We start from the raw sequence: 14814 nt of genomic DNA on the forward strand, positions 1-14814 counted from the left end.
GTGTATGCTTTAAGACAGAAAACACATAAACGGCACATGCACACAGTAATGAGAGAAGTTAAAAACAAAAGTAGGGTTGGGTGCAGTGGCTCACATCTGTAATCCTAGCACTTTTGGTGGCAGAGGTGGGTGGACCACTTGAGGTCAGGAGTTTGAGACCAGCCTGGCCAACACAGTGAAACCCCGTCTCTACTAAAAACACAAAAATTAGTTGGGTGTGGTGGTGGTGCACGCCTGTAATCCCAGCTACTTGGGAGGCTGAGGAAGGAGAATCGCTTGAACACAGGAGGCGGAGGTTGCACTGAGCAAAAATCACGCCACTGCACTCCAGCCTGGGTGACAGAGCAAGACTCCATCTCAGAAAACCACCACCAAAAAACCCAAAACTAAAGTAGTTTGTGGCGATCAAACAGTACTATAGCTTGGTAGTGATGGTAGCTGTATGACTCTACATGGAATCCACTGCACAGACATATACACACACAAATGAGTGCATGTAAAAACTGGTGAAAACTAAGTAAGGTCAGCAGACTAGTTGATGGCATAACACCCTTTTTCAATTTCTTGGTTTTGATATTGCCCTACAGTTATATGATACGTGACCACTGGGGGAAGCTGGAGGAGTGGTTCAAAGAACTCTGGGTACTCTTTTGCAACTTCCTATGAATCTACAGTCACTTCAAAAAAAATTTGTTTAATAGAGAAAAAAGAGCCAAGTGCAGTGGCTCATGTCTATAATTCCAGTAGTTTTGGAGGAATGCTTGAGCCCAGGAGTTCAAGAACAGCCTGGGCAACACAGCAAGATCTAGTCTCAACAAAAATAAAAGTTAGCTGGATAAGGTGACACATGCCTGTTGTCTTAGCTACTCAGGACACTGAAGCAGAAAGACTGCTCGAGTCCAAGTCTGAAGTTACAGTGAGCTATGACTGTTGATATGGTTTGCCTCTGTGTCCCCACCCAAACCTCCTCTTGAATTGTAGCTCCCATAATTCCCATGTGTTGTGGGAGAGACCCGGTGGGAGACAATTGAATCATGGGGGTGGTCTCCCCAATACTGCTCTTGTGGTAGTGAATAAGTCTCACGAGATCTGATGGTTTTATAAGGGGTTTCCCCTTTCATTTGGCTCATTCTGATTTGCCTGCCACCATGTAAGATGTGCCTTTTACCTTCCACCATGATTGTGAGGCCTCCCTAGCCACGTGAGTCCATTAAACCTCCTTTTCCTTTAAAAATTATCCAGTCTCAGGTATGTCTTTATCAGCAGTGTGAAAATGAACTAATAAAGTAAATTAGCGCCAGCAGAGTGGGGAGCTGCTATAAAGATACCTGAAAATGTGGAAGCGACTTTGGAACTGGGTAACAGGTAAAGCTTGGAACAGTTTGGAGGGCTCAGAATAAGACAGAAAAATGTGGGAAAAGTTTGGAACTTCCCACAGACTTGTTGAATGGCTTTGATCAAAATGCTGACAATGATATGGACAGTGAAATACAGGCTGAGGTGGTCTCAGATGGAGATGAGGAACTTGTTGGGAACTGAAGTAAATGTGACTCTTACTATGTTTTAGCCAAGAGACTGGTGACATTTTGTCCCTGCCTCAGAGATGTGTGGAACTTTGAACTTGATGGAGATGATTTAGGGTACCTGGCAGAAGAAAATTCTAAGCAGCAAAGCATTTAAGAGGTGACTTGAGTGCTGTTACAAGCATTGTTTTATTTATTTTTATTTTTTATTTTTATTTTTTGAGATGAAGTCTTGCTTTGTCACCCAGGCTGGAGTGCAGTGGGGTGATCTCAGCAGTGCAGTGGGGCAATCTCAGCTCACTGCAGCCTCTGCCTTTCAGGTTCAAGTGATTCTCCTGCCTCAGGCTCTCAAGTAGCTGGGATTACAGGCGCCCACCACCAGGCCTGGCTAGTTTTTGTAGTTTTAGTAGAGATGGGGTTTCACCATGTTGGCCAGGCTGGTCTCAAACTCCTGATATCAAGCAATCCACCTGCCACCTCCCAACATGCTTGGATTAGAGGCATGAGCCACCGCACCCAGTCGGCATTCAGTTTTAAAAGAAAAAAAGAGCATCAAGGTTTGGAAAATTTGCAGCCTCAGGATGTGATAGAAAAGAAAAACCCATTTTGGGAGAATTGCAAGCCAGCTGCAGAAATTTGCATAAGTAATGAGGAGATGAATGTTAATCTCCAAGACAATGGAGAAAATGTCTCCAGGGCATTTCAGAGAACTTTGTGGCAGCCCCTCGCATCACAGGCTCAGAGGTCTATGAGGAAAAAATGGTTTTGTGGGCCAAGCCCAGGGCCCCCCTGTTGTGTGCAGACTAGGGACTTCAACCCCTGTGTCCCAGCTGCTCTACCCATAGCTAAAAGGGACCAAGGTATGGCTCAGACAATAGCTTCAGCGGGGGCAAGTCCCAAGCCTTAGCAGCTCCCACGTGGTGTTGAGCCTGTGGGTGCCCAGAAATCAAGAACTGAGATTTGGGAACCTCTGCCTAGATTTCAGAATGTATGGAAATGCCTGGATGTCCAGGCAGAAGTCTGCTGCAGGGTGGGGCCCTCACGAAAAACCTCTGCTAGGGCAGTGTGGAAGGGAAATACTGGGTTGAGGCCCTTACACAGAGTGCCCACTGGAACACTGCCTAGGGGAGCTATGAGAAGAGGGCCACTGTGCTCCAGACTACAGAATGGTAGATACACCGAAAGCTTGCACTGTGTGCCTGAAGAAGCCACAGACACTCAATGCCAGTCTGTGAAAGCTGCTAGGAGGGAGGCTGTACCCTGCAAAGCCACAGGAGTGGAGCTGTCCAAGACCATGGGAACTTACCTCTTGCATCAGCATGACCTGGATGTGAGACATGGAATCAGAAAAGATCATTTTGGAGCTTTATGATTTGACTGCTCTGCTGGATTCCAGACTTGCATGGGGCCTTTATCTCCTTCATTTTGGCCAATTTCTTCCATTTGGAATGGTTGTATTTATCCAATGCAAGTACCCTCATTGTATCTAGGAAATAACTAACTTGCTTTTGATTTTACACATTCACAGGCAAAAGGGACTTGCCTTGTCTCAGATGAGACTTTGGACTGTGGACCTTTGAGTTAATGCTGAAATAAGACCTTGGAGGACTGTTGGGAAGGTATGATTGGTGTTGAAATGTGACGACATGAGATTTGGGAGGGGCCAGGGGCAGAATGATATGATTTGGCTATGTCCCCACCCAAATCTCACCCTGAATTATAGTTCCCATAATTCCCATGTGTTGTGGGAGGGACCTGGTGAAAGACAACTGAATCATGGGGCCAGTTCCCCCATAGTGTTTTCATGCTAGTGAACAAGTCTCATGAGAGTTGATGGTTTTATAAGGTGTTTCCCCTTTCTCTTGGCTCTCATTCTCTCTTGTCTGCCACCATGTAAGACATGCCTTTCACCTTCTGCCATGATTATGAAGCGTTCCCCAGTCATGTGGAACTACGAGTTCATTAAACCTCTTTTTGCTTTATAAATTACCCAGTCTCAGGTATGTTTTTAATGGCAGCATGAAAACAGACTAATACAATTGTGCCATTGCCCTCTAGCATGGGTGACAGAGACCTTGTCTCAAAATAAAATAAAAAAACCAAATAAACAAAAAAAAGTAGCAAAAACTTTAATAAGAAATTGCCTGAAACACACTTATCTATACAGATTTGTGAAAACCATATAAAATATTATACATACATTAAACAATATTTTTCTACATGTATAGCACACAAAACATTTTTCTAACTACTTTTATATTTATCATTATTTTTTAAAAATTTTTTGAGAGATGAGGTTTTGCTATGTTGCCCAGGCTGGTCTTGAACTCCTGGGCTCAAATGATACTGCTACCTCAGCCTTCTAAAGTGCTAGAATTACAGGTGAGAGCCACCATGCCCAGCTTTTTTTTTTTTTTTTTTTCCTGAGACAGAGTCTCCCTGTCACCCAGGCTGGAGTGCAGTTCAAGCAATTCTCATGCCTCATCCTCCCAAGTAGCTGGGATTTACTGGCATGCATCACCACACTCGGCTAATTTTTGTATTTGTAGCAGAGACAGGATTTCGCCATGTTGGCCAGGCTGGTCTCGAACTACTGACAGTGATCCACCCATCTCAGTAACCCAGAGTGCTAGGAATTACAGGAATGAGCCACCATGCCCGGCCCTATCACATATTTTTAAGACCTTACTATGTTGCTTTTACATTTGTTTTCACTGTCCTCATAACATCCCCATGAGGAAATACAGAATAACCCTCATTTTAGAGATAAGAAAACTGAGGCTCCAAAAGGATGAAGTTCCCTGCCACAGCCTACAGTAAGCAGGTGAAAGAGGCTGGTAGAAAAACATGTATTATAGAATCACAGAGACACAGGAATCTAAACTTAGCTCTACTACTAGCTATGTGACTTGAGCCAGTTACTCAACTTTTCTGAGTCTGTTTCCTCATTTGTAAAATGCTATTAATACAATCACTTCGTTGGAATGTCGTAAGGATTTAGAAAGATACTACTTAAATGTATAGTATAATGCTTTGGCACAGGGTTAAGTGGTTCTGATGTTCTTCTCATAACCTTCTTATGTAGACTTTGGGAAAGTCCTGGAAGAATTCTTTGTTAGCAGGTTTAATTCTGAGTCCATCACACGACAAAATACTTCTGTTTTACTATTACTTACCTAAAACAAAGCCAACCTGAATGGCTTTTTCCTTTACTGCAGCATCTGATTCTGCTATATAAGAGCACCGCCTACTGAATGAGTAGGCCAAGACTGAAGCAACTTTAACACCATGATCCATCAAAGCCTGAAAACAATGATGAAGCAAATGTCTGTAAGAAAAGAAAACGATTATTTTATAGAGGTAATTTATTTTTTTCCTTTTAGAAAGTGCTAACTGCTTCTCTTTTAAATAATAGCATCATTATTTTCCAGGATGGAATAAGATAAAAAGCATTTTGCCTTATCAATTATGAGGCCATAATTCAAAATTTAGCCTAACCTCTTTACTCAGTGGATAACTGAGTGATCCTACAACATTCAGAAAAAGTACACAATGTGTAACTTGATGACAAAGAAGGATGAAGCTAACTTTTAAAATCGGCTTTAAAAACCAAATTATAATTCACAATAAAAAGGTACATAACCCAATTTTTAAAAAGGCAATGAAGATAGAAGAGAGATTTCTTTTCTTTTTTTTTTGAGATGGAGTCTCACTTTGTCATCCAGGCTGGAGCGCGGTGGTGTGGTCTTGGCTCATTGCAACCTCTGCCTCCCTGGTTCAAGCGATTCTCCTGCCTCAGCCTCCCGAGTAGCTGGGACTACAGGCGCGGGCCACCATGCCCAGCTAATTTTTTGTATTTTTAGTAGAGACGGGGTTTCACCGTGTTAGCCAGGATGGTCTCAATCTCTTGACCTCGTGATCCACCCGCATCAGTCTCCCAAAGTGCTGGGATTACAGGCGTGAGCTACCGCGCCCAGCTGATATGAACAGATGTTTCTCCACAAAAGATATACAAATGCCAATAAACATGAAATAAGAAGCTCAACATCATTAATGATCAGGGAAATGCAAACCAAAATCATAATGAGATACCCCTTTATATCCAATATAATTTTTTAAAATATGCATTTATTTATTTATTGAATTTATGTTTTAGAGACAAGGTCCTGCTCTGTCACCCGTGCTGGAGAGAAATGGCATGATCATAGCTCACTGTAGCCTTGAACTGGTCTCAATTAAGATCCTCCTGCTTCAGCCTCCAGAGTAGCCGGGACTATGGACGCCCATCACTGCACCCTACTATAATTTTTTTTGAAGTGTTGTCATGAGGTGAAAAAATGGGAATCCTCATACATTGGTGGTGGGAATATAAAATGATACGTCTGCTGTGAAAAGCAGTTTAGCGGTTCCCCAAAAAGTTAAACATAGGGTTACCATATTATATACTCAAGAGAATTGAGTATATACTCAAGAGAATTGAGACTATATAAACACACACACAAAATATTGCCCAACCACATTCACAGCAGCATTATTCATAATAGCCAAAAGGTGGAAACAACTCAAATGTTCATCAACAGATGACTGGATAAGCAAAATGTAGTATTATCCGTACAATGGAAAATTATTCAGCCATTAAAAAGGAAAGTAGTACTGATGCAAGCAAAACATGAATGAACCTTAAAAACATTATGCTAAGTGAAAGTGTCAGTCACAAAAGACCATACAGTATAAGACTCAATTTATATAAAATATCTAGACTAGGCAAATCCATACAGACAGAAAGTAGATTAATGGTCAGCTAGAAACTGAGGAGATAGGTACTATTAACTGAGGAAATGCTCAGCCAGGGTAAGAGGAAATGGAGTGACTGTTAATGATTTCTTTTTGTGGTGACCAAATTTTCTAAAATTAGACAGTGGTGATGGTTGCAAAATCTTGTGAATAGTTGAGTGGTAGAATTTAAAATGGTGAATTTTATGGTGTGTGAATTACATTTCAATAGAAAAAAACCTTTTAAACAAAATTGTAAATAACAGAGTCACTGCTTTGGATAAAGGAAAAAAAGGTCAAATTACATGCTTTTAGTTTCACAAATACATAAAACACTTACCAAAAGATTTGGATTTGGTGAAAGATAACCTAAGAGATGAAAAAGAGGTATTCCACTAAATCTTTACAACAGCCATGTTTAAAACTACCTAGAGAGATTCAAACCCCCGAAGTTATCCTTTCTTTAGAGTAAGGAATGTTTTTAAAAGTTTTTCTAGTCTTCTTTTACCAAAATGAGAAGTTCTTATTTATTAGATTTTTTTTTTACAGACTAACTTTAATCAACTAATCAAGAAGTTTCTCTATAGTCTTAGTACACAGGCCACATTTCAAAGTTACCCCTGAACACTGAAATCATGCTATTTACTTACTTGTTTATTTATTTATTTATTTTGAGACGGAGTCTCACTCTGTCACCCAGGTTGGAATGCAATGGCGCGATCTCGGCTCACTGCAACCTCGGCCTCCTGGGTTCAAGCGATTCTCCTGCCTCAGACTCCCAAGTAACTGGGATTACAGGCATCCGCCACCATGCCCAGGTAATTTTTTTTTTTTTTTTTTTGAGACAGAGTTTTGCTCTTGTTGCCCAGGCTGGAGTGCAATGGCGCAATCTTGGCTCACTGCAACCTCTGCCTCCCGGGCTCAAGCGATTCTCCTGCCCCAGCCTCCTGAGTAGCTGATAGTACAGGCATGTGCCACCACGCCCGGCTAATTTTGTATTTTTAGTAGAGACGGGGTTTCTCCATGTTGGTCAGGCTGATCTCGAACTCCCGACCTCAGGTGATCCACCCACCTCAGCCTCCCAAAGTGCTGGGATTACAGGCGTGAGCCACCGTGCCTGGCCTAAATTTTTATATTTTTAGTAGAAATGAGGTTTCACCAGGTTGGCCAGGCTGGTCTGGAACTCCTGACCTCAGGTGATCCACCCACCTTGGCCTCCCAAAGTGCTGGGATTACAGGTGTGAGCCACCACGCCCAGCCGACTTACTTGTTTATTATCTTATCATCCCTCTCGAAAATACAAACTCCATGAGGAAGGGACGTTGTAGATCCTACTCACTGCTATGGCCCCAGCATCTAAAACAGCATCTGGAAAATGTGATACATATACATAATGGTGTACTATTTAGTCATAAAAAAAGAATGAGATCCTGCCATTTGCAACAACATGGATGGAACTGTATGGTAAGTAAAATAAGCCAGCCAAGGAAAGAACAACTTTGCATGTAGTCACTTATTTGTGGGAGCTAAAAATTAAAATAATTGCATTCATGGATATAGAGAGAAGGAGGATGGTTACCAGAGGCTGGGAAGGGTAACTGGGAGAGGGGGGCAAATGAAGACGGTTAATGGGTACAAAAAAAAAAAAAAGAATGAATAAAGCCTATTATTTGCTAACACAACAGGATTATAGTCAGAAATAATTTAGTTCTACATTTTAATAACTGAAAGAATATAACTGGATTGTCTGTAACACAAAGGATAAATGCTTGAGGTGATGGACACCTCATTTATGTTGATGTGATTATTACACATCGCATGCTTATATCAAAGTATCTTAACCCATAAATAAATGCACCTACTATGTACCCCTGAAAACTTAATGGCAGTTAAACTTAGGGAAGAACACTAAACAGAACAGCAAGCAGGCCAAGCACGGTGGCTCACACCTGTAATCCCAGCACTCTGGGAGGCCAAGGCAGGTGGACGGCTTGAGCTCAGGAGTTTGAGACCAGCATGGGCAACATGGCGAAACCCCGTCTCTACTAAAAATACAAGAAAATCAGCCAGGTGTGGTGGCACATGCCTGTATTCCCAGCTACTTGGGAGGCCGAGGTGGGAGAATTACCTCAGCCCTGGAAGTCGAGGCTACAGTGGGCCATGATCTTGCCACTGCACTCCAGGCTGAGTGATGGAAGAGAGACCCTGCCTCCAAAAAAAAAAAAAAAACAAACACAAAACAGCAAGTACAATGAAAAGCCAGATCTGTAGCTAATACTACTACATGATGATACTTACAACAGGAAGATGAATTCAATCTCCCTTTCTTGAACTCAAAAAGCTAAACTGTCAAAGTGTTAACTTTCCAAAAGTGATAGGAGGAGGCAGAACAAATGATCTTCTTTTTGTCGCCAAGCTTCTGTTTGGGTTGTACAATTAGTGCCACAATATTTTTACTATATTCTCTATGATGCTGGCAAAGACTCCTTGAGTTGTCTTAAATTGCTTTCAAATTCTAATTCTAGGTATATATCTAATAGATATGTATACATATGTTCACCAAAAAACATTTACAAGAATGTTCAGGGCAGCATGAGTTATAATAGCTAAAAACTGGAAGCAGCCCAAATGTTCATCAATAATAGAATGAATACTATTTTCATGTAATAAAACACCATATATATATACAGCAACGAGAATGAACACACTGTATTTGCACGTAACATAGGTGATTCTCATAAAACAATACTGGAGAAAAAAAAAGCCAGACACAAAAGGGCACAAACTGTATATTTTATGTAATATGTTCTAAAACACATAAAATTAATCTAGTGGTTACCCTAGGGGAGGGGAAGTAGTGACTGGAAACAGGTAAGACAGGGGTTCTGGTAGCAACTGCAAATAAACATAATTCATAGTGAAATAATACCAGGTATATGGAAAAACTAATTGAGACAATTTCTCAATGAAACAATGTTATAGATTTATATTGGTACTACACTTATGAGGCAAAATTATTTTATCCACTCTAAATTTTCTGATACAATCATATTTATGAAACAATTTCTAAACTATATAAGAAATTAGTCAAAAATAAACATAACTTCATGCATTAACAAGAGGTGTAGTGGAATTTTAAAAAACAAGTAACTTAAAAATGAATTTATGTTCCAGCACTTTGGAAGACTGAGGCAAGGGGATCACTTGAGTCCAGGAGTTCAAGACCAGCCTGGGCAACATAGCAAGACCTCGTCTCTACTAAAAATAAAAAAAGTTAGTTGGGTGTGGTAGCATGTGCCTATAGTCCCAGCTACTCAGGAGGCTGAGGTGGGAGGATGGCTTTGAGCCAAGGAGAGTTTCAGTTTGCAGCGAGCTACGAACATGCCACTGAAGTCCAACCTAGGCAACAGAGCAAGACCCTGTCTCCAAAAAAAAAAAAAAAAAAAAAAAGTATGGAAAACAGTATGACAGTTCCTCAAAAAAACTGGAAATAGGAGTTGGGTGCAGTGGCATAGCGCCTGTAGTCCCAGCTGGCAGGGAGGCTAAGAAAGAGGATCCCTTGAGCCCAGGAGTTCGAAGGCAGCCTGTACAGCATAGTGAAACTAAGTGTCTTAAAAAATAAACAAATAGGCCGGGCGCGGTGGCTCAAGCCTGTAATCCCAGCACTTTGGGAGGCCGAGGCGGGTGGATCACGAGGTCAGGAGATCGAGACCATCCTGGCTAACATGGTGAAACCCCGTCTCTACTAAAAATACAAAAAACTAGCCGGGCGTGGTGGCGGGCGCCTGTAGTCCCAGCTACTCGGAGGCTGAGGCGGGAGAATGGCGTGAACCCGGGAGGCGGAGCTTGCAGTGAGCCGAGATCGCGCCACTGCACTCCAGCCTGGGCGACAAAGCGAGACTCCGTCTCAAAAAAAATAAAAAAATAAAAAAATAAACAGATAAAAATAGAATTACCATATAATCCAGCAATTCAACTTCTGGGTATATAACCAAAATAACTGAAGGCAGGGACTTGAAGAGGTATTTCTACACTCATGTTCACAGCAGTATTATTCACACTAGCCAAAAGGTCGAAAGAACCCAAATACCCACTGACAGATGAATAAACAAAATGTGGTATATGCACGCAATGGAATATAATCTAGCCATAAAAAAAAAATAAAATTCTAACTTGTGCTACAACATAGATGAACCTTAAAAACATGATGTTAAATGAAATATAACACACACAAAAGGATAAACATTATAGGATTCCACTTATATGGGATATCAGAGCAGTTAAACTCATCTAAAGTACAATGGTGGCTACACAGGATAAGGGGAAGAGGGAATGGGGAGTTACTATTTAGTGGGTAAGGAGCTTTTGTTTAGGGTAATGAAAAAGTTCTGGAAATAAATGGTGTTGATGGTTGCACAATGTGAATATACTTTTCTTTTTTTTTTTTTTTTTTTGAGACAAAGTCTTGCTCAGTCGCCCAGGCTGGAGTGCAGTGGCGCCATCTTGGCTCACTGTAAGCTCCGCCTCCCAGGTTCATGCCATTCTCCTGCGTCAGCCTCCCAAGTAGCTGGGACTACAGGCGCCCACCACCACGCCCAGCTAATTTTTTGTATTTTTAGTAGAGACGGGGTTTCACCATGTGAGCCAGGATGGCCTCGATCTGACCTTGTGATCTGCCCAACTCAGCCTCCCAAAGTGCTGGGATTACAGGCGTGAGCCACTGCACCTAGCCCACAATGTGAATATACTTAATGCCACTGAATTCGGTTAAAATGGTAAATTTTGTGTTATGTATATTTTACAATTTTAAAAAAAAGAATTTACCTTTTATCCAAAGCTCTCAGTACTTTAGCAAAAACTTCCAATTCACAAAATTCACTGCCCAGTTGACATAATCGTCCCTGTTGGTAAAGCTGAAATAAAAAACAATTAATTATGACTTAAAAGTTTTGCAATTTAATTCTCATTTTTACTTTAATCATATTTGATAAATGTAACTTGATTAATTTCAGAAAAGATGCTTAAGAGAAATGTAACACTAACAAATTTCTGCAATTGATATAAAAATATTTTAATAGTAGTATATAATCGTTACAAATTGGTATTTGTAAACCACCTAGAACAGTACCTGGAACATGGCAAGTACTACAAAGCGCTGTATAATTATGTATTTATTAAATACAGATAAAAATCATTAAAGAAATGTTAAACTGTTAACTTTTTTACTTAAAACTGGAGAGTCAATGTAAAATTATCAAAATAATAGCAAAAACAGAGCTGGTCAATACGGCCACCTCAAAAATCTCAGTTCAGTCCTGGGTATAACATTTCAAGAACACACCAATAGTAAAGCATGTCTATAGTAATACAGGATGGCAGGATTTCTAATCATGTCATAATCGTTTATACATTCTGACTTTTTAGAACTACAATTTAAAATAACATTTTAAGGCTGAGTGCTGTGGTTTGAGCCTGTCATTCCAGCTACTAAGGAGGCGAAGGAGGGAGTATTGCTTGAAGCCAGGAGTTTGAGACAGGCCTGGGCAACATAATAAGATCCTATTTATAAATATAAGTAAATTTATAAAATATAAACTGCACCTGTAGTCCCAGTTATTCGGGAGGTTGAGGCAAGGGGACTGCTTGAGCCCAAGAGCTGGAGACCAGCCTGGGCAACAGAGTGACACCCTGTCTCTACAAAACAGCCTGGGTGAGAGTGAGACCTTGTCTCAAAAACATTATAAATAAATAAACAAAAAAACAAATACTATTGTCTCTCCCTGCAACCCACCTCAATGTCACCAAATGCTTTTTTTCTGAGACGGAGTCTTGCTCTGTTGCCCAGGCGATACAATACCAACAGTGTGTAGTGGTGCAATCTCGGTTCACTGCAACCTCTGTCTCCCGGGTTCAAGCAGTCCTCCCACTCAGGATCCCTAGTAGCTAGGATTACAGGCACGCATCACCACGCCTAATTTTTTTTTGTATTTTTAGCAGAGATGGGGTTTCACCATGTTGGCCAGGCTGGTCTTGAACTCCTGATCTCAAGAACAAATGCTTCTGAATTTACATGTGCTATATAAATAATACAGTGCCCTAGAAAGCAGGATTTATTTGACTTTATATTACAGACACTTAACAGCTCAGTTGATGAGAACATGAGTTTCATAAAGAGGACAAGGTCACTCTCAAAATGGGCCAGTTTACTTGGTGCACAGAAAACATAAAAAAACCTGAGCACACTCTTGGGCATAAATCACTTGTCACAATGGAGGTCAGGTCAAATTAGGTAAATATATTAATCCAAATCCATAATGACTACTTCAAAAAATGTATAACTGCTACAGGGGAGAGGGGACAGGGACCACCACATGCTCAGGAAGGAAAGGCAGCAATGTTATCTTCACGTAATAGTTAGACATTTATGTTAACGTTAAAACCTTCATCAGGAAAGATTTGTTATTTATTTATTTATTTATGGTCTTACTCTGTCACCCAGGCTGCAGTACAGTGGCACAATTATAGCTCAATGCAACACTGCAGTCTCGAACTCCTGGGCTCAAGTGATCCTCCTGCCTCAGCCTCTCTGAGTGCTGGGGTTACAGGTGTAAGCCACTGCGTTCAGCCTATATTTGCTATTCGTATAGAGGACTTTGTTTTCTGCTACAGAAAAGTAAGAGTTTCTGGGAATGCATGCTGTAAAATTCACTACTATTAATTGCTGTCTTATTTACTTGACAACCAAAACAGAATAACTCAGGGAAAATAAAGCTGAGAACTTATGACCACATTCTCGTAACATGGGCTTAACAAGGGGATAAATTTCTGATTTGTGACAGAAGAGTTATCACAATAAATATAAACACACACTCCAAAAACACTAAGATAAAAATCTTCGCTTCTTACCAAAATGACTGACTCATCATTATCAAACTTAAGGCTTAGAATTTCTTTTTAAAAATAGAATAAATAGGCTGGGCATGGTGGCTCACACCTGTAATCCCAACACTTTGGGAGGCCAAGGCGGGTGGATCACCTGAGGTCAACAGTTCGAGACCAGCCTGGCCAACATGGAGAAACCCTGTCTCTAATAAAAATACAAAAATTAAACAGGCCCTTGGTGGCGGGCACCTGTAATCCCAGCTACTCAGGAGGCTGGGGCAGAGAACCGCTTGAACTCAGGAGACAGAGGTTGCAGTGAGTCAAGATCATGCCACTGCATACCAGTCTGGGTGACAGAGCAAAACTCTGTCTCAAAAAAACAAAAAAAGAATAAACGAAAACAAGTTATACAACTACTCTGCCTAAAAACAAAATTTATGTTATTTTACAATTCATCATATTCCTTTAATGACTAAAAACTGGTGTATCCTACTAAATGAGATTCTATATTTGGCTGTTTAAATTTTCTTTTTCTTTTTTTTGGGGGGGCGGGGGGACAGAGTCTCTCACTCTGTCCCCAGGCTGGAGTGCAGTGGCATGATCTCAGCTCACTGCAACCTCCGCTTCCCAGGTTCAAGTGATTCTCCTGCTTCAGACCCCTGAATAGCCTGGACTACAGGCACACGTCACCACGCCCAGGTAATTTTTGTATTTTTAGTGCAGACAGGGTTTCCCCATTGTTAGCCAGGATGGTCTCGATCTCTTGACCTCGTGATCTGCCCACCTCGGCCTTCCAAAGTGCTGGGATTACAGGTATGAGTTTCTCTAGTTAATAAAATAGGATCACATTTAAATTGTGGGGCAAGGGTAATTTGTTTCAACTCATCCTTACCAAGTTTATCTAAAAAATGCAAAGTAACTTTTTTTTTGAGACGGAGTTTCGCTCTTGTTGGCCAGGCTAGAGTACAGTGGAATGAACTTGACTCACTGCAACCTTCATCTCCCAGGTTCAAGTGATTCCCTTGCTTCAGCCTCTGGAGTAGCTGGGATTACAGGTGCCCGCCACCACACCCAGCTAATTTTTGTATTTTTAGTAGAGACGGGGTTTCACCATGTTGGCCAGGCAGGTGATCCACCTGCCTCGGCCTCCGAATGTGCTGAGATTACAGGTGTCTGCCACTGTGCCAGGCCTGAAATTAATACATTTTTATGAATTAAAGGAGTTTTTGGATACCAATCCAGAATAAAAATAGCTTCTAATCATACAGAGATCTTTTATGTGTCAGGCACTGTTCTCAGTGCTTTTCATAAATTATTCATTCTATCCTTTTACAGACAAGGAAACTGAGGCATTCACAGTTAAATAACCTTCTCAAAAATCACAAAATTAGGATAGGGCAAAGCAGGAATCTGACCCAGGCAGTTTGTCTCTATATCCATGTTCTTAACAACTTACCCTACATTGCCTCTTGAAGATAATATAAAAGGAAATTTTTTAAAGTATTAAATAGACAATTTAAAATATTTTTATAGAAATGATAGAAGATTTAAAGGTTAATCCCCTCATAGATTCATACATCTTATGAAACAGAGCTTAGAAAAGAGGAAACTGATGCTTTGTGTTCCGGTAATGATT

The 14814-nt window shown here is 40.8% G+C and overlaps 1 protein-coding gene across 4 annotated transcripts in view; it reads right to left on the reverse strand.

The window, feature by feature from the left end:
* APPBP2 (amyloid beta precursor protein binding protein 2) overlaps positions 1-14814 on the reverse strand; it is an 81648-nt gene that overhangs the window by 47674 nt on the left and 19160 nt on the right. The window contains exons 2-4 of one of the 4 annotated variants that reach the window (XM_031657488.1): positions 11121-11209; positions 6637-6665; positions 4700-4851 (exon numbers count right to left, since the gene is read on the reverse strand). In XM_031657488.1, coding sequence (XP_031513348.1) covers positions 4700-4820 — 121 coding nt within the window. In that variant the 5' untranslated portion in view covers positions 4821-4851; positions 6637-6665; positions 11121-11209. Of the gene's footprint in view, positions 1-4699; positions 4852-5236; positions 5281-6636; positions 6666-11120; positions 11210-14070; positions 14090-14814 lie in introns of those variants that run through there. The other 3 variants (XM_021929122.2, XM_021929120.2, XM_021929121.2) reach the window with 3 other exon arrangements.

This window comes from Papio anubis, chromosome 17 (assembly GCF_008728515.1).
Source record: "Papio anubis isolate 15944 chromosome 17, Panubis1.0, whole genome shotgun sequence".
NCBI lineage: Eukaryota > Metazoa > Chordata > Mammalia > Primates > Cercopithecidae > Papio > Papio anubis.